Source organism: Ahaetulla prasina, chromosome 4 (assembly GCF_028640845.1).
Source record: "Ahaetulla prasina isolate Xishuangbanna chromosome 4, ASM2864084v1, whole genome shotgun sequence".
Classification (NCBI taxonomy): domain Eukaryota; kingdom Metazoa; phylum Chordata; class Lepidosauria; order Squamata; family Colubridae; genus Ahaetulla; species Ahaetulla prasina.
Window position 1 is genome coordinate 19,325,489 of NC_080542.1, and position 14,918 is coordinate 19,340,406.

General features: G+C 46.7%; 2 protein-coding genes across 4 annotated transcripts in view; both read right to left on the reverse strand.

Annotated features, from left to right (window-relative positions):
• The window catches only part of LOC131198643 (perforin-1-like), a 33,677-nt gene extending 18,888 nt beyond the window's left edge, over positions 1-14,789 (reverse strand). Inside the window, exon 1 of the mRNA XM_058183496.1 lies at positions 14,692-14,789. The gene's annotated coding sequence lies outside the window, so the exon portion shown is untranslated. The remainder of the gene's footprint in view (positions 1-14,691) is intronic.
• ZNF668 (zinc finger protein 668) lies at positions 2,748-14,881 on the reverse strand. 3 transcript variants are annotated; one of them, XM_058183492.1, is made up of 3 exons: positions 14,692-14,881; positions 8,668-8,865; positions 2,748-7,525 (listed from the first exon to the last, which is right to left on the reverse strand). In XM_058183492.1, exons 1-3 carry the CDS (start codon positions 14,737-14,739, stop codon positions 5,735-5,737), a joined length of 2,037 nt encoding a protein of 678 aa, XP_058039475.1. In that variant the 5' UTR covers positions 14,740-14,881; the 3' UTR covers positions 2,748-5,734. The 3 variants fall into 3 exon arrangements, with proteins under 3 accessions (XP_058039475.1, XP_058039476.1, XP_058039477.1); XM_058183493.1 differs by lacking the exon at positions 8,668-8,865 and having other exon boundaries at positions 2,749-7,525; positions 14,692-14,880; XM_058183494.1 differs by lacking the exon at positions 14,692-14,881 and having other exon boundaries at positions 2,749-7,525; positions 8,614-8,809.
• Between the last annotated feature and the right edge of the window lie 37 nt (positions 14,882-14,918).

Genomic DNA, 14,918 nt, shown 5'->3' on the forward strand with positions numbered 1-14,918 from the left:
AAAGGGACTGTGAACTTCAGTGAAGAAGTCCGAAAGGTGCTTTTTCAGGAGGCAACTGGACTTTCTTGTTTTTTTCTTTTGAAGACGTTTCACTTCTCATCCAAGAAGCTTTTTCAGCTCTGATAGGATACTGGGAAATGGAAGGATTTATATTCCTTGCAGATAGCTGGTCATTTGTATTCTTTTAGGTTGTTGAGGCCACCTGGAGGTTTATCTGTGTCCTGAGTAGTGCTCCTGGTTCCTGAAGTTTGCAATTTTCCCATTTTTGTGGGAGTAGGAATGGATTTCCAGAGGAAAAATTGCAGACTACAGGAATGAGGAGCACTACTCAGGTCATCTGTAGAGAGGGTTATAAAACACAGTGAAGTGTTGTATAAGCCTAAGTGCTACTGCTATTTTTAGCGATGGTGCAGAAAAAAGCAACTCAATAACCAGTCTTTGCACTTACAACTGTTGTAGCATTCCCATGGCCACGGAGCAAAGTTTGTGCCCCTGGCAACAGGCATATATTTACTCTGGTTGCAGCGTCTTCCCAGGGCATGTGACTAGCATTTGCAACCTTCCCAACTTGCTTCGAACAAGCAAAGTCAATGGGGAAAAGATGAATTCACTTAACAACCACACCAACTCATTTCATGACAGCAGTAAAAAAAGTTGTAAAATTGGCCGTGTCTCACTTAATGACCAAATCATTGAGCATTACGTGTTCCAATTATGGCCGTAAGTCGAGGAGTACCTATAGTGATTCTTGTTAAATAAAAGCAGGGGTAATTTTCATGATGGTAGTTCTTCTGGGCTTCACAGAAGCACCTTGTGCTCCATCTTGTGTGGGGTTATCTATCTATCTATCCATCCATCCATCCATCCATCCATCTAATCCAATTCCCCCATTTTTCTTCCAGATCAGTCTGATCACAGAAACATTAGAGATAGCTAGTTAGATTGAGATTGATTGATTAGATGATAGATAGATAATAGATGGAAAATAGATAGATAGATCGATCGATAGATAGATAGATAGACAGATAGATAGCAATAAAGGAGAATATTTGTAGCTCAGGATTGACATGAGGGTTCCTTGGTACTCTCAGAGCTTGCTTGTTTTCTTGCAAATGTTTCATTACCCAAACTAGGTAACATCATCAGAGCTCGTAAGGAGTGGTATTTACTGTCAGTTTATATTCTGGTGACTTGCCTGTCTGAGTAGGTGGGGATGATCTTAGCTGAGATCCTTTGGTTGGGCTGTTTACTAATGGCTCTTTGGAAGTTTCTTTATTGGGGTATTGATTACTTGATTGTGGGTCTGATGTTGACCTTGGAGTTAATCTATGCTGAACTGAGTGTCGATTACTGGTGATAGACAGATAGTTAGATAATGGATGGATAGATGGATGGATTTCAATTGTACCTGGAGTAAGGTGTGTTCTTTTTTACTCCTTTAGTTGTGTAAGATATGTTTGCATACATGAACATATCTTACCATGATTTTAAAATCAATTTCCCAGTGAAGTGATGACTCAGTTATTGAAGAACAAAGTATGGACAATAAGTGTGATTCTGAGAGGTAAATTCTTATCAAACTTCACACAATTATGGAAACTTTTATTACTGTAAATACTTGTGGGAAGAGCAACAGAATTCACACTTCCAGCCTCATTAAAATGGCTTTCTTGGGTTAACTTTACTTTCTTCAAAGCACATCCTTCTGGCTCCTTTTCCGTATCTTCACAGAAACCTTGTAAGTAGGCCGAGATGATGAAGAGTCAATTGTGGCTGTAGGACAAGTACTACCTAATACACTACACTGACTCCCATAAGTGTTCTATAGATACTCATGATACTTCGGTTGTTTGTACATCATAGGATAAAAACTTCATTAAGGGCCATTCCCGTGCCTCCCTTTTACCTAACCTCCTCCCCTAGCCAATTTACACATGGCTTCCTTAATCCAATTTAAATGCTTTCTAAGTTAACCGATCCTGGAACAGCCACCATTTTGTGTTTTCAGAAGCACACTTTGGATCCAAGGCTTGTGCATGTGACATTTGGATAGTGGCCAATTTAAGTGTGGGCTGTGGTCAAAGTTAGAGGGCTGTGTGTCATGGAATCAAATTGTGATCTGTGGGTTATTGACCAAGCTTTTCTGCAAAGTCATGTGTGCAGCCTTTCAGTGGTTTATTTTTTTAACATCAGTGGCCGCCGAGTTTCAGGAAGGGTAATTGTGGGATTGATTCTCACATTCTTATTTCGATTACCCTAGAGACAGAGGTGACTAATGAAAACCATTGAGGAAGAAGCTGTCATGGTTTGTATCAGGGATGTCCTACTTTGGTGACTTTAAAGACTTAATAGAATAACAAGAATTGGAAGGGACCTTAGAGGTCCTCTAGTCCAGTCCCCTACACTATTCAAGACAAATGGCTGTCCGGTGTTAAAAGCTTCCAGTGATGGAGCACCCACAACTTTTGGAAGCAAGCTGTTCCACTGGTTAATTGTTCCCACTGTAAGGAAGTTTCTCCTTAGTTTTAGATGTCTATGGAGATTCTCATTAATCCAGGTCATGGTTATCCCAAAGGTGCTTTGTCAAGAGGCAACTGGACTTTCTGGTTTTTCGCTGAAGACGTTTCACTTCTCACAGCTTCTTATCTTCAAAGAAAAACCAGAAAGTCCAGTTGCCTCTTGACAAAGCACCTTTGGGATCCTTCGTTCTAGGTTACTTCTCTCCTCGATTAGTTTCCATCTGTTGTTTCTTGTCTTGCCTTCTGGTACTTTGGAAAATAGGTTGACCCCTTCTTCTTTGTGGCAGCCCCCCAAATATTGGAACACTGCTATCGTATCACCATGGTCATTCTTTTCACTAGACTCGACACACCCAATTCCTAAACATGCTGGCTAGGGAATTCTGGGAGTTGAAGTCCACAAGTCTTAAAAGTTGCCAAAGTTGGACACTCCTGGTTAATATAGTCTGAACCTAAGAGGAATAAAAACCTAATAAGTTGGAACAACTCTTAATGCCAATATCCACAAAAAAAACCCAGCTCCCTTCTTGGTTAGTTTCCCTATCATTCCTTACGTGGCAATTACAAGCGTGATATCTCGTCTCTGGGGGATTTTAAAGAAAAAATGGAAGCAGATAAGGTATCCTTCCCCAATAGGGTGCCCTGCCCACTGGATTTGTGAACTTAAACACCCAGAAACCTCCAGCCAGAAAGACCATTGCTGAGAATTCTGGGAGTTGAAGTCCATCCAACTGAAAGCCACCTCTTTGAAGATGCCCATTCAATCTGGTGCCCTTTAAATGGCAAAACTGTAGATGTTTATTCCAAGTTGCTGAAGACTGGGCCAGGAGTAAAGTATTCCCTTCCCCCCCGCCAGATATGTCTGAGAGTGTACTCCGTCTTCCTTCAGCCATTCCCTGGAGGACTGTCAGGTCGTGATGTTGCCATAACAAGATGACACCAAAACAGGATGTCCCAGTCAGAGTTACTGGAACTCCGTCTAAGATACCCACCCATTCCTTCCTGCCTGTATGTCAATAAAAAAAATATCTGTAGCTCAAGGACGAACTGTGGACACCTTGGTGGTGAGCTTGGTTATTTGCTTGCAGACACTTCCTTACTTGCCTAGGTAACCCCATGAGTGTTCACCCCTTCTGGTTTTGTTTCCTTACCTTTTGCCCATCTAACATTCCTCTTGGTTCCTCCTTCTGTCAATCAGCTGCTGATTCTCACATTTTATCCTGGACTACCTAGCCCATCTTCTACATAAATTTTCCCCACAGTTGGACATACATGGACACCTCCCAGCCAGAAATCGTCCAACAAATCTTCTGATCAGAGTTGAAATCAAAGATATCTCTGAAGAACCTCTTTTTGAGAAGACTGGCCAACAAGAGTATTCATCTTTTCTTGATTTCATTTTTCCCTTTTTTTCTTCTCCTTCTGGCTTTTCTTAGCCACAATTAGCATGGCTGCTGGTGATGGAAGCTATGATTCAACCACACCTGGAAAGTCCACAATTGAGAAGTGCTATTCAGCAGGTTTTGAAGAACTGGTAGCAGAAATTTTGAGTAGTTTGGAGAACCGGCAAATACCACCTCTGTCTGGCCCCAGAGTGGAGTGGGAATGGAGATTTTGCAATATCCTTCTCCCAGGAGTGGGGTGGGAATGGAGATTTTGCAGTATTCTTCCCCTGGCATGCCCACCAAGCCACACCCACAGAACCGGCAGAAACAAAAATTGAATTCCACCACTGCTCCAATTCCTAACATCTGGCCCAGTAGTGGGTTTCAATTTCATTCGCTACTGGTTCACTCGTGGGTGCGCACGCGTGACCCATCTGCACATGAGCAGAAGCTTCAGCACATGCACAGACAAGTCCACGTGGGTGAGCAGAGCCTCCTGCCGCCACCGCTACCAGTTTGCCTGATGGGGGTGAATCGGTTGCAACCCACCACTGATCTGGCCTATGCATTGCCCCCTTCTTCTGGTCCTCTTCATTCCACCATTCTGTTTTTTAATTTTTCTGCCTCTCAGAATCTCTTCCCGAGAATCCCATGGGTGGTTTAAACCCTATTCCCACTAATAAATATACCTACACTCAGAAAAGATGCAAGCGGACTACACTGAGCAAGTGAACCTTCAGTGACATCACAGCAGGCCAGCCAATCAGAGTTCAGAGGCTTCATGGACATAAATAGTTGGGAGAAGGACCAAGACTGAGGGTTTTTCCCCCTGGAAATGTAGTGGGAGAAGAAAGGAAAACAGGAAGATTTTCAAACCTTCTCCTCAGAGGTCAAACAGCCTTTATTGCTGAGAGGCTTTTGATAGCAATGGTAAATATATATAATAAATACAGGAATAAAATAAAACTTGAAATGAAATTCAATAGGCAAGATAAATTTCTATAGGTGAGATAAGGATAATATAAGGATTGTGTCCCCTACGCTAAAAAATTTGCATCTCCCACATGCAATCCAAGTCAATTTTTCCCCTTTAAAAAAGAGCAAGCCATTTATTTTAATCTTTTCTTACAAGCAAGGAAACCCTCAGATAATTTAAAAAACTCTCCAGGAAGAAAAGATCATTGTTCTTTGCTTCCTCCCTTAAAATTTCACAATTTAGTTCTTCTTGCCCTTAAAAAAAGTCCTGGAGGTTATTTTCTTTTTCTTTAAAAAAAAACACACCAGCAGTTCACAATGGTTGCAGAAACACCTCATAAGATGAATGCATCACCCTGCAAACAATAAAAACACACCTCCCCACATGCAGACATGTGCAAACTCACGAGATGTCGTCCTCCTTTTGCTAACCAAAGATTCAAAAGCATTGAGTCTGGTTCCTCTCTCTCTCTCTCTCTCTCTCTCTCTCTCTCTCTCTCTCTCTCTCTCTCTCTCACACACACACACACACACACACACACACACACACACACACACACCAGGCACATTTAATTTCCCACTGGGCAGGCAAGTGGACATCTGGTGTGGGCAACAATGGAGGGTGGGAGGAAAGGCAGCCACACACAGCCAATGATAAAGCACATCAAGCCCTACTTGGAAAGAAATGCTGGAGAGCCATGCTGGACAGGAGGGCCCTGAAAGAGCGTGGTCCACATATCACATTCACAAGGCAAGACTGAGTAATCATCAAAGTACGCAAAGAGCTTTTAAGCAACTGAGTTGGCTTCTTTTCGCCCAATGGCAGGCTGGGCAAAGGCGGGAGGGAGGCGGAGCTTACGAGGGTTCCGTGAGGGGGTCAGGCAGGCAGTCTGAGGGAGAGTCCTTGTCAGTTTCCGTCCCATCGTCATGGGGATGGAGATGAGCAGGGAGGAGGGATTCGTAGGTCATGATGGTGGCAGTCACCATGGTGTCCTCGGTGCTCCTGTTCTCTTGGGCCACATGGGTCTTGAGGTGCTTGCGCAGGTCTGAGGCACCCAGGAAGGCTTTAGAGCAATGGGGACAGGCGTGGGGACGGACTCCCGAGTGGATCCGCTCGTGTTTACGCAGGCCAGCCCGGTCTGAGAAGCCTTTGCCACATTCTGGACACGGAAATGGGCGCAGGCCAGGATGCAGCAGGCGTTCGTGGCGCCGTAGTTCTTGGGTGGAGGCAAAGACCTCCCCACACTCCCCACAGGCGGGCACCACGGTGGCGACCACAATGGCCGATGGGTCACTGAGGAATGGGTCCTGGTTGCCTGCGGGGGTGGCCTTGTCCTCGCTGTTCTCGTTGCCATGGGTGCGTTCGTGCTTCCGGAGGCTGGACGACACCACAAAGGCTTTGCCGCAGCGGCCACACTTGAATGGCCGCTCGCCTGAGTGAACACGGTAGTGTTTGGTCAGGCTGGCCCGTTCAGCAAAGCTCTTGCCACACTCCCCGCACTGGTGAGGGCGCTGGCCAGAGTGCACCAGCAGGTGGCGCTTGAGGTCCCACGAAGCCACGAAGCTCTTGTCACATTGTGAGCACTTGTGGGGCCTCTCACCCGTGTGGATGCGCTGGTGCATGGCCAGGTCGGCCGGTTGGCGGAAAGCCTTCCCACACTTGTCGCAGGCATAAGGCTTGAGGCCCTGGTGGGCTCTCTGATGCCTGCGGAAGCTGGAGGGGTCGCTGAACATGCGTCCGCACTGTGGACAGAGAAAAGGCTTCTCGCCAGAGTGGGTCCTCTGGTGGCTCTGGAAGGAGGACAGCTGGGTGAAGCCTTTCCCACAGAGGTTGCAACGGTAGGGCTTGTGAGCTGCATGGATGCGCTGGTGGCAGGCCAGCGATGAGGACCGGGAAAAGGCCTTTCCACAATCCTGGCACAAGAAGGGGCGTTCGCCTGTGTGGGAGCGCTCGTGATTCTTGAGATCCTTCAACTCAGCGTACGTCTTGCGGCACACCTCACACTGGTAGGGGCGGAGACCAGCATGGGTCCGGCGGTGCTTCCGGAACACCGAGGGGTCAGCGAAGCGCTTGCTGCATTCACCGCAGGAGTACGGCTTCTCTCCCGTATGAGAACGCTGGTGGATCTTCAGCTTGGAAAGAGTGCCATAGCCCTTGTGGCACTGCTGGCAGCGGAAGGGCAGGTCTCCAGTGTGCCGGGCCATGTGGACTCGTAGGCAAACGGGCTGCATGAATGCTTTGCCGCACTCGTGGCAAACAAAGGGTTTCTCGCCACTGTGGCTACGCCCGTGGTTCCGCAGCTCGGGGGCGGTTTTGTAGGCCTTAGCACAAAGCTGGCATTGGTACGGGCGCTCCGTTTGGTGGCTGAGCTGGTGCTTGCGAAGTTGAGCCCGGTCAGGAAACTCTTTCCTGCAATTAGGACAAGTGAGTTTGGCAGCTATGCCATCCACAGTACCAACCACGTGAGACTTTAAATGACGCAATACCCGTGGCACGCTAGGGAAAGTTTTGCTACAGGTCAGGCACCTGTAGCGCCTCCCAGATTGGATGTAGCCGGGCTCTTCATCTTCCTCCTCCTCCTCTAGCTTCACATCCACGCCAACCTCTCCTTCTTCTGCTTCAGCCATCTTTCCAGATGATGCTGCCTGAAATATACAACAATGGTCATCACCTTTACAAACTGTCTCTTTGCGTGGTTTATAAATAAAGGTGAGAGAGGGACCGGTGGGGGTGGCATGTAGCCTCCCCAATTAATTTGTGTGGTCTTTCTAGAGTCCTTGAATGTTTGTGACTGAACTCTGTTGCTTTCCTTCAGTGACAAAATAACCAGATAATACCATAAAAGAAAAGGAAGGAAATTACATAGGTAGTCCTCATCTTACGATCACCACCGAGTCCAAAATTTCTGTTACTGAGACATTTTACGTGAATTTTTCCCCCCACAGCTGTTAAGTGAATCACTGCAGTTGTTATGTTAATAATGCAGTTGTTAAAGTGAGTCTGGCTTCCCTGTTGATTTTGCTTGTCAGAAGGTCGCAAAAGGGGATCACATAATCCCAGGACAGTGTGACCGTTATAAATCTGAGTCAGTTGACAAGGCTCTGAATTTTGATCATGTGACCCTGGGGATGATGCAATGGTCGTAAATGTGAAAAACGGCCATATGTCTCTTTTTTCCGGTGCCGTTGTCACTTCAATCAGTCACTAAATTGTTGTACTGGGAGAGAGTCCTCAACTTATGACGGGTTGCTTAGCAATCAAAGTCACCACAAACCTCAAAAAAGGCACTGATGACTCAGATTTGAAGTTTCAACAGCTGCACCTTACATGACCACATTTGGGGTGCTCAGCACCAGCTGTCACATGACTGTGTTTTATATTTTTGTCAGAAACCAATATTTATTTTTGGTTTCTGGCAAAAAATGCCCATCACGAACAATAGGTTCATTTTTCGACCACCTCATTCATTTAACAACGGCTGCGTTCGTTTAACAGTCTCTGTAAAAAAGGTTGCAAAATTAGTTGTGGTCACTTGATGTGCTGCTTAACAACCAGCAGGCTTTACTACCATAACTGCAGGCTTAATGATGTTTTAGGTCAAGGACTACCTGTAGTGCAGAAACAGCAACTACATTAGCCTGTGTCCATGGGACATTTTCATTTTCGTCTAATTACACCTACCACTATTGCCATATGGACCTCAACACAAAAAATATGGCCAAAGCTTGCTCACCTTCTGGACCAAGCACTGACCTCAGTTCAAATCCTCCTGAACTGCAAGTTTTACCTCAGACCAGCAGCCCCCAACTCTTTGGGCACCAGGGATCGGTTCTGTGGAGAGGTTTTTCCGTGGATCGGAGGGAAGGTGGTTTTGCATGTTGGCTCCATTCCGCGGATGGGGCTTCGCTTGTTTGCCAGTTTCTGGCATGCTTCTGGTTGGGGACCCTTGCCTTAGACTGTTCATGAGCTCTTCATGCAAGCTTTTCTTTAGATTTCAACAAGGAAAAAAGATGGGAAAAACTTTCCTGGAGGACAGACAGCATCAGAACAAGCAAGATATTTTTTTTAAAAAAAATAGAGGACCTTCTAAAATTTGCAACCAATTACACAAGACGGTGAGATTTTGAGCAAGTGGCACAGTGATCCAGTAAGGATAAGAAAGAAAACTCCCTTACACCCAAAGAGAAGAGAAGAGCAGCACCAAACATCTAAAGTTGTGAATATTTGCAACTTATAGAACCTTCAGAAAAACTGAGGTTTCTCTCAGCTAAATTTCAGCTTCCTGCTTCATGGTCTGAGTACGCAAGCCAAAAATTGGATGTAAAACCACAACTTAGAAATCTGTCAACTAATACTGGCACTTCAGGCACCAGCTGAGTGGTATGCTAGTCCTGCACATTCAGGTGTTTCATTTTTTTCCAGTTTGAAAAGGCCTCTCCATTTATTGGAGCTGGCTTCTGTCTTTACAGACCTCCAAGTACATTCAGTTGAAGCTCAGCCAGCCCAATGGGGATGAGCTAAAAAATTCTAGATCGAGCCCCAAAGACATTCTGTAAGGCAGATTCCCTCCTCTTTCAATCTCACAGAGACAGCATTTTTGTGGGAGTCTTTGAGTGGGAACAGACAAAAGCAGATGAATAAGAAAGCTTCATTAAATAGTTATTGGAAGAGCTAAGATAGTCCTGACCAGTCTTAGGTGGATTGGGGAGAGGAAATCTATAGTTCTATTGGAGTTAGCAACTTCCCAAAAATTGGGGAGCATAACTCCCACTCTGAACATCCTGGAAGATGAACAGGAAGAAGGATAGTGATGTCTGTGTAAGGTTACAACAATGTGTTTGTTTTGTACCCTACCTTTATTATTTTTACAAACAATTCAAAGTGGCAAACACAAACGATACTCTTTCCATCTCCGATTTTCCCCATCACAACAGTCCTGTGAGGTGGATTGGGCTGAGAGAGACTGACTGGCTCCAAACTTACCCAGTTGGCTTTCATGGCTAAAGGCGGGACTAGAACTCAGGGTCTCTTTTTTTGTAGGCGGGTGTCTTAACCATTAGACTAAATTAGCCCTCTCTTCTTTGCCTCGTTTTGCTTAATTCAGGCCTATTTGGAGGGGCTGGAGGTTGTATGAGTAGGGATGAACTGCTAATCTTCTAGGAAATTAACTGTTCCCATTTCCAATCTTCAAAATCCCTGGAATTTGGTGGCAAAGTAACTATATTTTGTCAGTAGAATATTGGGAGATTGTGGGGCAGGGAAAGTATTTAGGAGTGGAACTTGGGACGATCCCAAATTTCTGTCTATGGATATTCTCAGTCATCCAGATCATGGTTGTCCCAAAGGTGCTTTTTTCAAGAGGCAACTGGACCTTCTGGTTTTTCTCTGAAGACATTTCGCTTCTCATCCAAGACGCTTCTTCAGCTGAAGAAACTTCTTGGATGAGAAGCGAAATATCTTCAAAGAAAAACCAGAAAGTCCAGTTGCCTCTTGAAAAAAGCACCTTTGGGAATCCCATGTTTTTATTTTCACCTCTGCTTTTGGTGACCTTGTGTCACCAAAACTGGGGATGTTATCAATGTCACAACTGCCTCCTCCCACCCAGTTAGCACTCTAGCCTACATCTTTTGAAGGGAAACAGCTTTGAAAGAGAAACAAAATTAAGGCAGAGGAACAGATAAAACCAAGAAGGGGGTGGTGTTTTTATATGACCCAACATACCTGGCGATCCATAGCTATTTTTCTTTTTCTTTTCCCTCCTCCCCCTCCCTCACTTCCACGTTTTACAGGCCACATGAAATGAGCCCGATGGGGGTTGTAATCCAACACAACTGGCAGGTGCAAAATTGGGAAAGCTGTCATCTCTTCTTCAGGGTTATGTGCAAAATTTCCTAAGGAGGCACCCTAATGTTTACGAGATGCAAGACGTTGTATGCGGTTTTGTTTTTAAGAGTGTGTAACTGACCGAAAAAAATCAAGCAGAAGGAAAAGGTACATAAGTCTGCTTTGCATTCCAGAATCAGATTTTTTTTTTAAAAAAGAGTCTGTAATATAAGAAGTCAGCATCTGTAACTCAGGGGTGGGGTGGGGAATAGAAAGAAAAAGCTGCTTTTTCCTCCACTCTGCCAAAACAGATAGTGGGGAAATTGCCTGCTCTTTGCAAAATGGTTGGATTCAGGATCTAGAGGGAAAAGGGGAGGTGGAGGATAAGGAAAGCCATCAAAAGCAGACAGAGCTAGAATTACAGGAGACAGAAGGTTTCGGAGGAAGGTAAAATAAAATCACAAGCCTCTTACAAGTGGAGTGCCTGGAATTTTCCAAGCAGAACTTGGAATTGTGCACCAGGTCCTTTCATTTAGCACTGAAGAACTTAAAACCTGGAGCTGTTAAAGAGGCTCTCGGAGAAAGATGGCAGGTGCAAAAACAAGGCAGAACTGTTTCCTACTAGGGTTGGATGGAGATGCTGCTGAATAAATAACAGACCGGAAAAGAAAGGTTGGCCCAGGGTTTAAAGGTACACCCAGATGCATGTCTAGGAATAGTATGCATAAGACTATGCAGGAGTGCCTCTGAGCACACCTGGACTGGTGGCTGACAGAGGAAGGGGAGAGAGAAAGGAGAGAGGGGGGAGAGAGGGAGAGAGAAAGACGGAGAGAGGGGGAAAGAGAGGGAGGGAGGGAGGGGAGAGAGAAAAGTGGGGGGAGAGAGAGACCACCTCTGCTCTAGAAGGGAACTTGGCAGTTGTGATATTAGAAGGATAGGTGTTCCTTGTTTCTTTTAGAAAGGTAAAAGAGACCACCTACAGAAGGTTTAGCAGTTATTTCTGGTTTTTTGTAATTCTAGAAAAATGAACAGCTCAATACTTATTGCAGTCTTTTGCTGCCAAGGGTCATCTTCATGGTCGATGAGGGAGTGCTTTGGGGACTGGAAAAACAAGGCTGGGCAGCAGAAGTCTAGGGCTAAGGTCTCTCTCCCCACCCCCCACCCTCGCTATGGGGTGCCTGGCCAATGAGCACACACCAGCACAATTTGGGCAGCAAAATTTGCAGAGATTCTTGCAGGGCAGCTTAGGCCTTTCCCGTCTCAGAAAAATCTATCTGAGCTTGCCTTGAAATCATGGTCCAACCCCAGAGGAAGGAAGGAAGGAAGGAAGGAAGGAAGGAAGGAAGGAAGGAAGGAAGGAAGGAAGGAAGGAAGGAAGGAAGGAAGGAAGGAAGGAAGGAAGGAAGGAAGGAAGGAAGGAAGGAACATAGGTAAGAAATAGCAGTGTAAGATGGAATATGGAGATTCTCAGTCATCCAGGTCGTGGTTGTCCCAAAGGTGCTTTTTGAAGAAGTTTCTGGTTTTTCTTTGAAGACATTTTGCTTCTCATCCAAGAAGTTTATTTGTGTTGTCAGGGTCATCTGAGCGGTGCAAACCCTTTCCCTTTATCAACAAAGAGGTCTGAAATGCTTTTCTGTAATTTCCTGTTTTTTTTAATTTTAATTTTATTTTTTTATTTTTTTATTTATTTATTATCTTTTCTATACTTTCCTTTCCATCAGAGAAGCCCAGAGCACTTCGTGTAGGAATTGTAAAAGCACAATTAAATAAAAATACTCCATGTAAACCAACCATGCTTAAAACAATTTTTAAAAGAGCCATTAGAAAGACAATTCGGTCCCGGGGCAGCCTTTTTCAATTGTCTCTAGTCTAAAGCAATGTTTCTCAATCTTGAGAACTTTTTAAGATATATGAAGTTCAACTCCCAGAATTCCCCAATCAGCATAGCTGGCTAGATGTCTGTGGAGATTCTCAGTCATCCAGATCGTGGTTGTCCCAAAAGGGAACTGGACTTTGGTTTTTTCTTGAATGTCAGCTTTGGAAGCCATACTAGGCCGAAGGCTTCCACACGCTGCCACTTTCTCCTGTGTGGAGAGGTGGTGGTACAAGGGATTATTGGACACAACAACATTCTTCCTGCTGGTCAAGATCAGGCTGGGCTCGCATCTGGAGACCGGAGTGATGTCTTGAGATGGGACAGTTGAAGATTGGAGCATGTGATCGGCAGAGGGGTCAAGGGTGTGTGTGTGATTTTGGAGTTTGTCTTACTGAGGAAAAACCCGGATCCCCAGATTGTGCTAGTAAAAGAACTTTGAAAGATGTTTGCTTCGGAGTCTTTTCTGCAAGGAGGGTTTTCTGGAACGCTGACATTGAAGCTGTTTCGCTTCTCATCCAAGAAGCTTCTTCCATTTTGACGAAATGGTGGAGGATGGAAGGATTTATATTCCTCCACTGTTTGGTCAGAGCTGAAGAAGCTTCTTGGATGAGAAGCCAAACATCTTCAAGGAAAAAACGAAAGTCCAGTTCCCTTTTTTTTTGGGGTGGGGGGAAGCAGTTTTGGGACATGAGTGGCTGGGATATTCTGGGAGTTATCTTAAAATGCTCAAGGCTGAGAAACACTGATTTAAGGGCAAAGCAGCGTGGTCAGCCACACTTCCCTTGGGAAACTGTTCCATGCCAGGGGTGCCACGACAAAGAAGATCCTGTTCCTGTCCAAAGGCCGTTGTGGCGCAGTGGTTAGAGTGCAGTACTGCAAGCTACTTCTGCTGATCACCAGCTGCCAGCAGTTTGGCAGATCGAATCTCACCAGGCTCAAGGTTGACTCAGCCTTCCATCCTTCGGAGGTGGGTGAAATTAGGACCCAGATTGTTGGGGGCAATATGCTGACTTTGTAAACCGCTTAGAGAGGGCTGTAAAAGCACTGTGAAGGGGTATATAAGTCTTAAGTGCTACTGCTATTCGTAACAAAAGGGATAGGATAGGCTGGGCATCCCCAGAGGATCCTTACTCCAGCGATCGGACGGCAGGGGTCACAATTGCGCCAGGGAGTAGATCTAGTGAAAACCGTCCCCAGGAGAAAACTCCATGTGCTGTCTTTTTTACCGAAGATTTAAGAGAAATAAAATTTCCCCCCTTTTTCTTTGAACCGAAGGGACAAAGGAAAGGCGTTGTGAGTGGATGGCTCGCAGGACACTTGTGTGTCTGCGTCTTCAGAGCCGCCTAAACCATCCGTTCAAAACGCTCTCAATTCCCATCCCGCAGGGACAACCTCCGGCACTCGCCACCCAGCTGGGAGAGCGAGGCTGCTTGCAAGACGCTTTTTTTACCCAAAGGGTAACTAACGAATTAACCAGCTCGGTCCCAGCAGCAGCAGCCGAGCGCTCGGAAGGCCGATTGCGGGTGCAGATCTGGCCGCCTTCCGCGCGGGCCAGGATCCAGCAGCTGCCCCCTCCGGAGGCGATGCCTGCCAACCGCGCCCGCAACTGCGGCATTGCAAGGAAAGAAAGAGAGAGATGCTCGATCGGCCCTGCAAAGGGAGGAAGGTTTCCTGCCGGCTGGCCGGCCGGGTGCCCCCCTTCTGCAAAATGGCTGTCTCTAGGACCCCCGACGGGAGACGGGGAAGGCCAGCCGCCCGCACCCGCTGGGCTCTCTGCCGCCTCCTCCTCCTCCTCCTCCCAGCCAAGGCGGAGATGCCAGCAGTAGCAGCATCCAAAGCAAAGCAGCTCTTTGCCCCCCGTCCAGGCAGCAAAATGGCTGGCTTTAGGACCGAGGGGGGGGGCAGCGACCTGCTTGCCAGGCGGTGTGTGTGGTGGAGGTGCATCGGGACTCGGCATTGGGAGCAGCCTCGGGGCGCTCGTCCTTCCAGCGGGAGGGAGGAGGAGAAGAAGGAGAAGCAGAGCCGGATCTCCCGTGGAACAAAGCCCGTCCACAGCGGCACCGGCGGCGGGTCCCCCTTTCGCCCCGTCCCGTCCCACCCCCCCAGCCTTACCTGCTGTCTCCTTTGTCTAAGAGCTCTCCCCTTTCTCTGCGGCTCCATGTGGCCGAGCGCTAGGACCGCGGAGGAAGGAGAGGAAATGGAGGCGCGGGGCGGGGCGGCCGGGGAGTTAGTGTGTGAGTGGGTGGGTAGGTGGGTGGGTAGCTGGAGGGAGTCCAGCAGCAATGAGCTGGAACTGCAGGGATCCCTCCTCCCTCCTCCTCTTCCTCCCGCACCGGCTG

Coding starts and splice junctions, on each gene's coding strand:
- ZNF668 (XM_058183492.1), bottom strand. CDS start 14,739: ATGGAGCCGCAGAGAAAGGGGAGAGCTCTTAGACAAAGGAGACAGCAG. Junction 8,866..14,691: donor TTAGACAAAGGAGACAGCAG/GTAAGGCTGGGG, acceptor TGAAATCTAAAG/AAAAGCTTGCATGAAGAGCT. Junction 7,526..8,667: donor TTGGGGGCTGCTGGTCTGAG/GTAAAACTTGCA, acceptor TGTATATTTCAG/GCAGCATCATCTGGAAAGAT.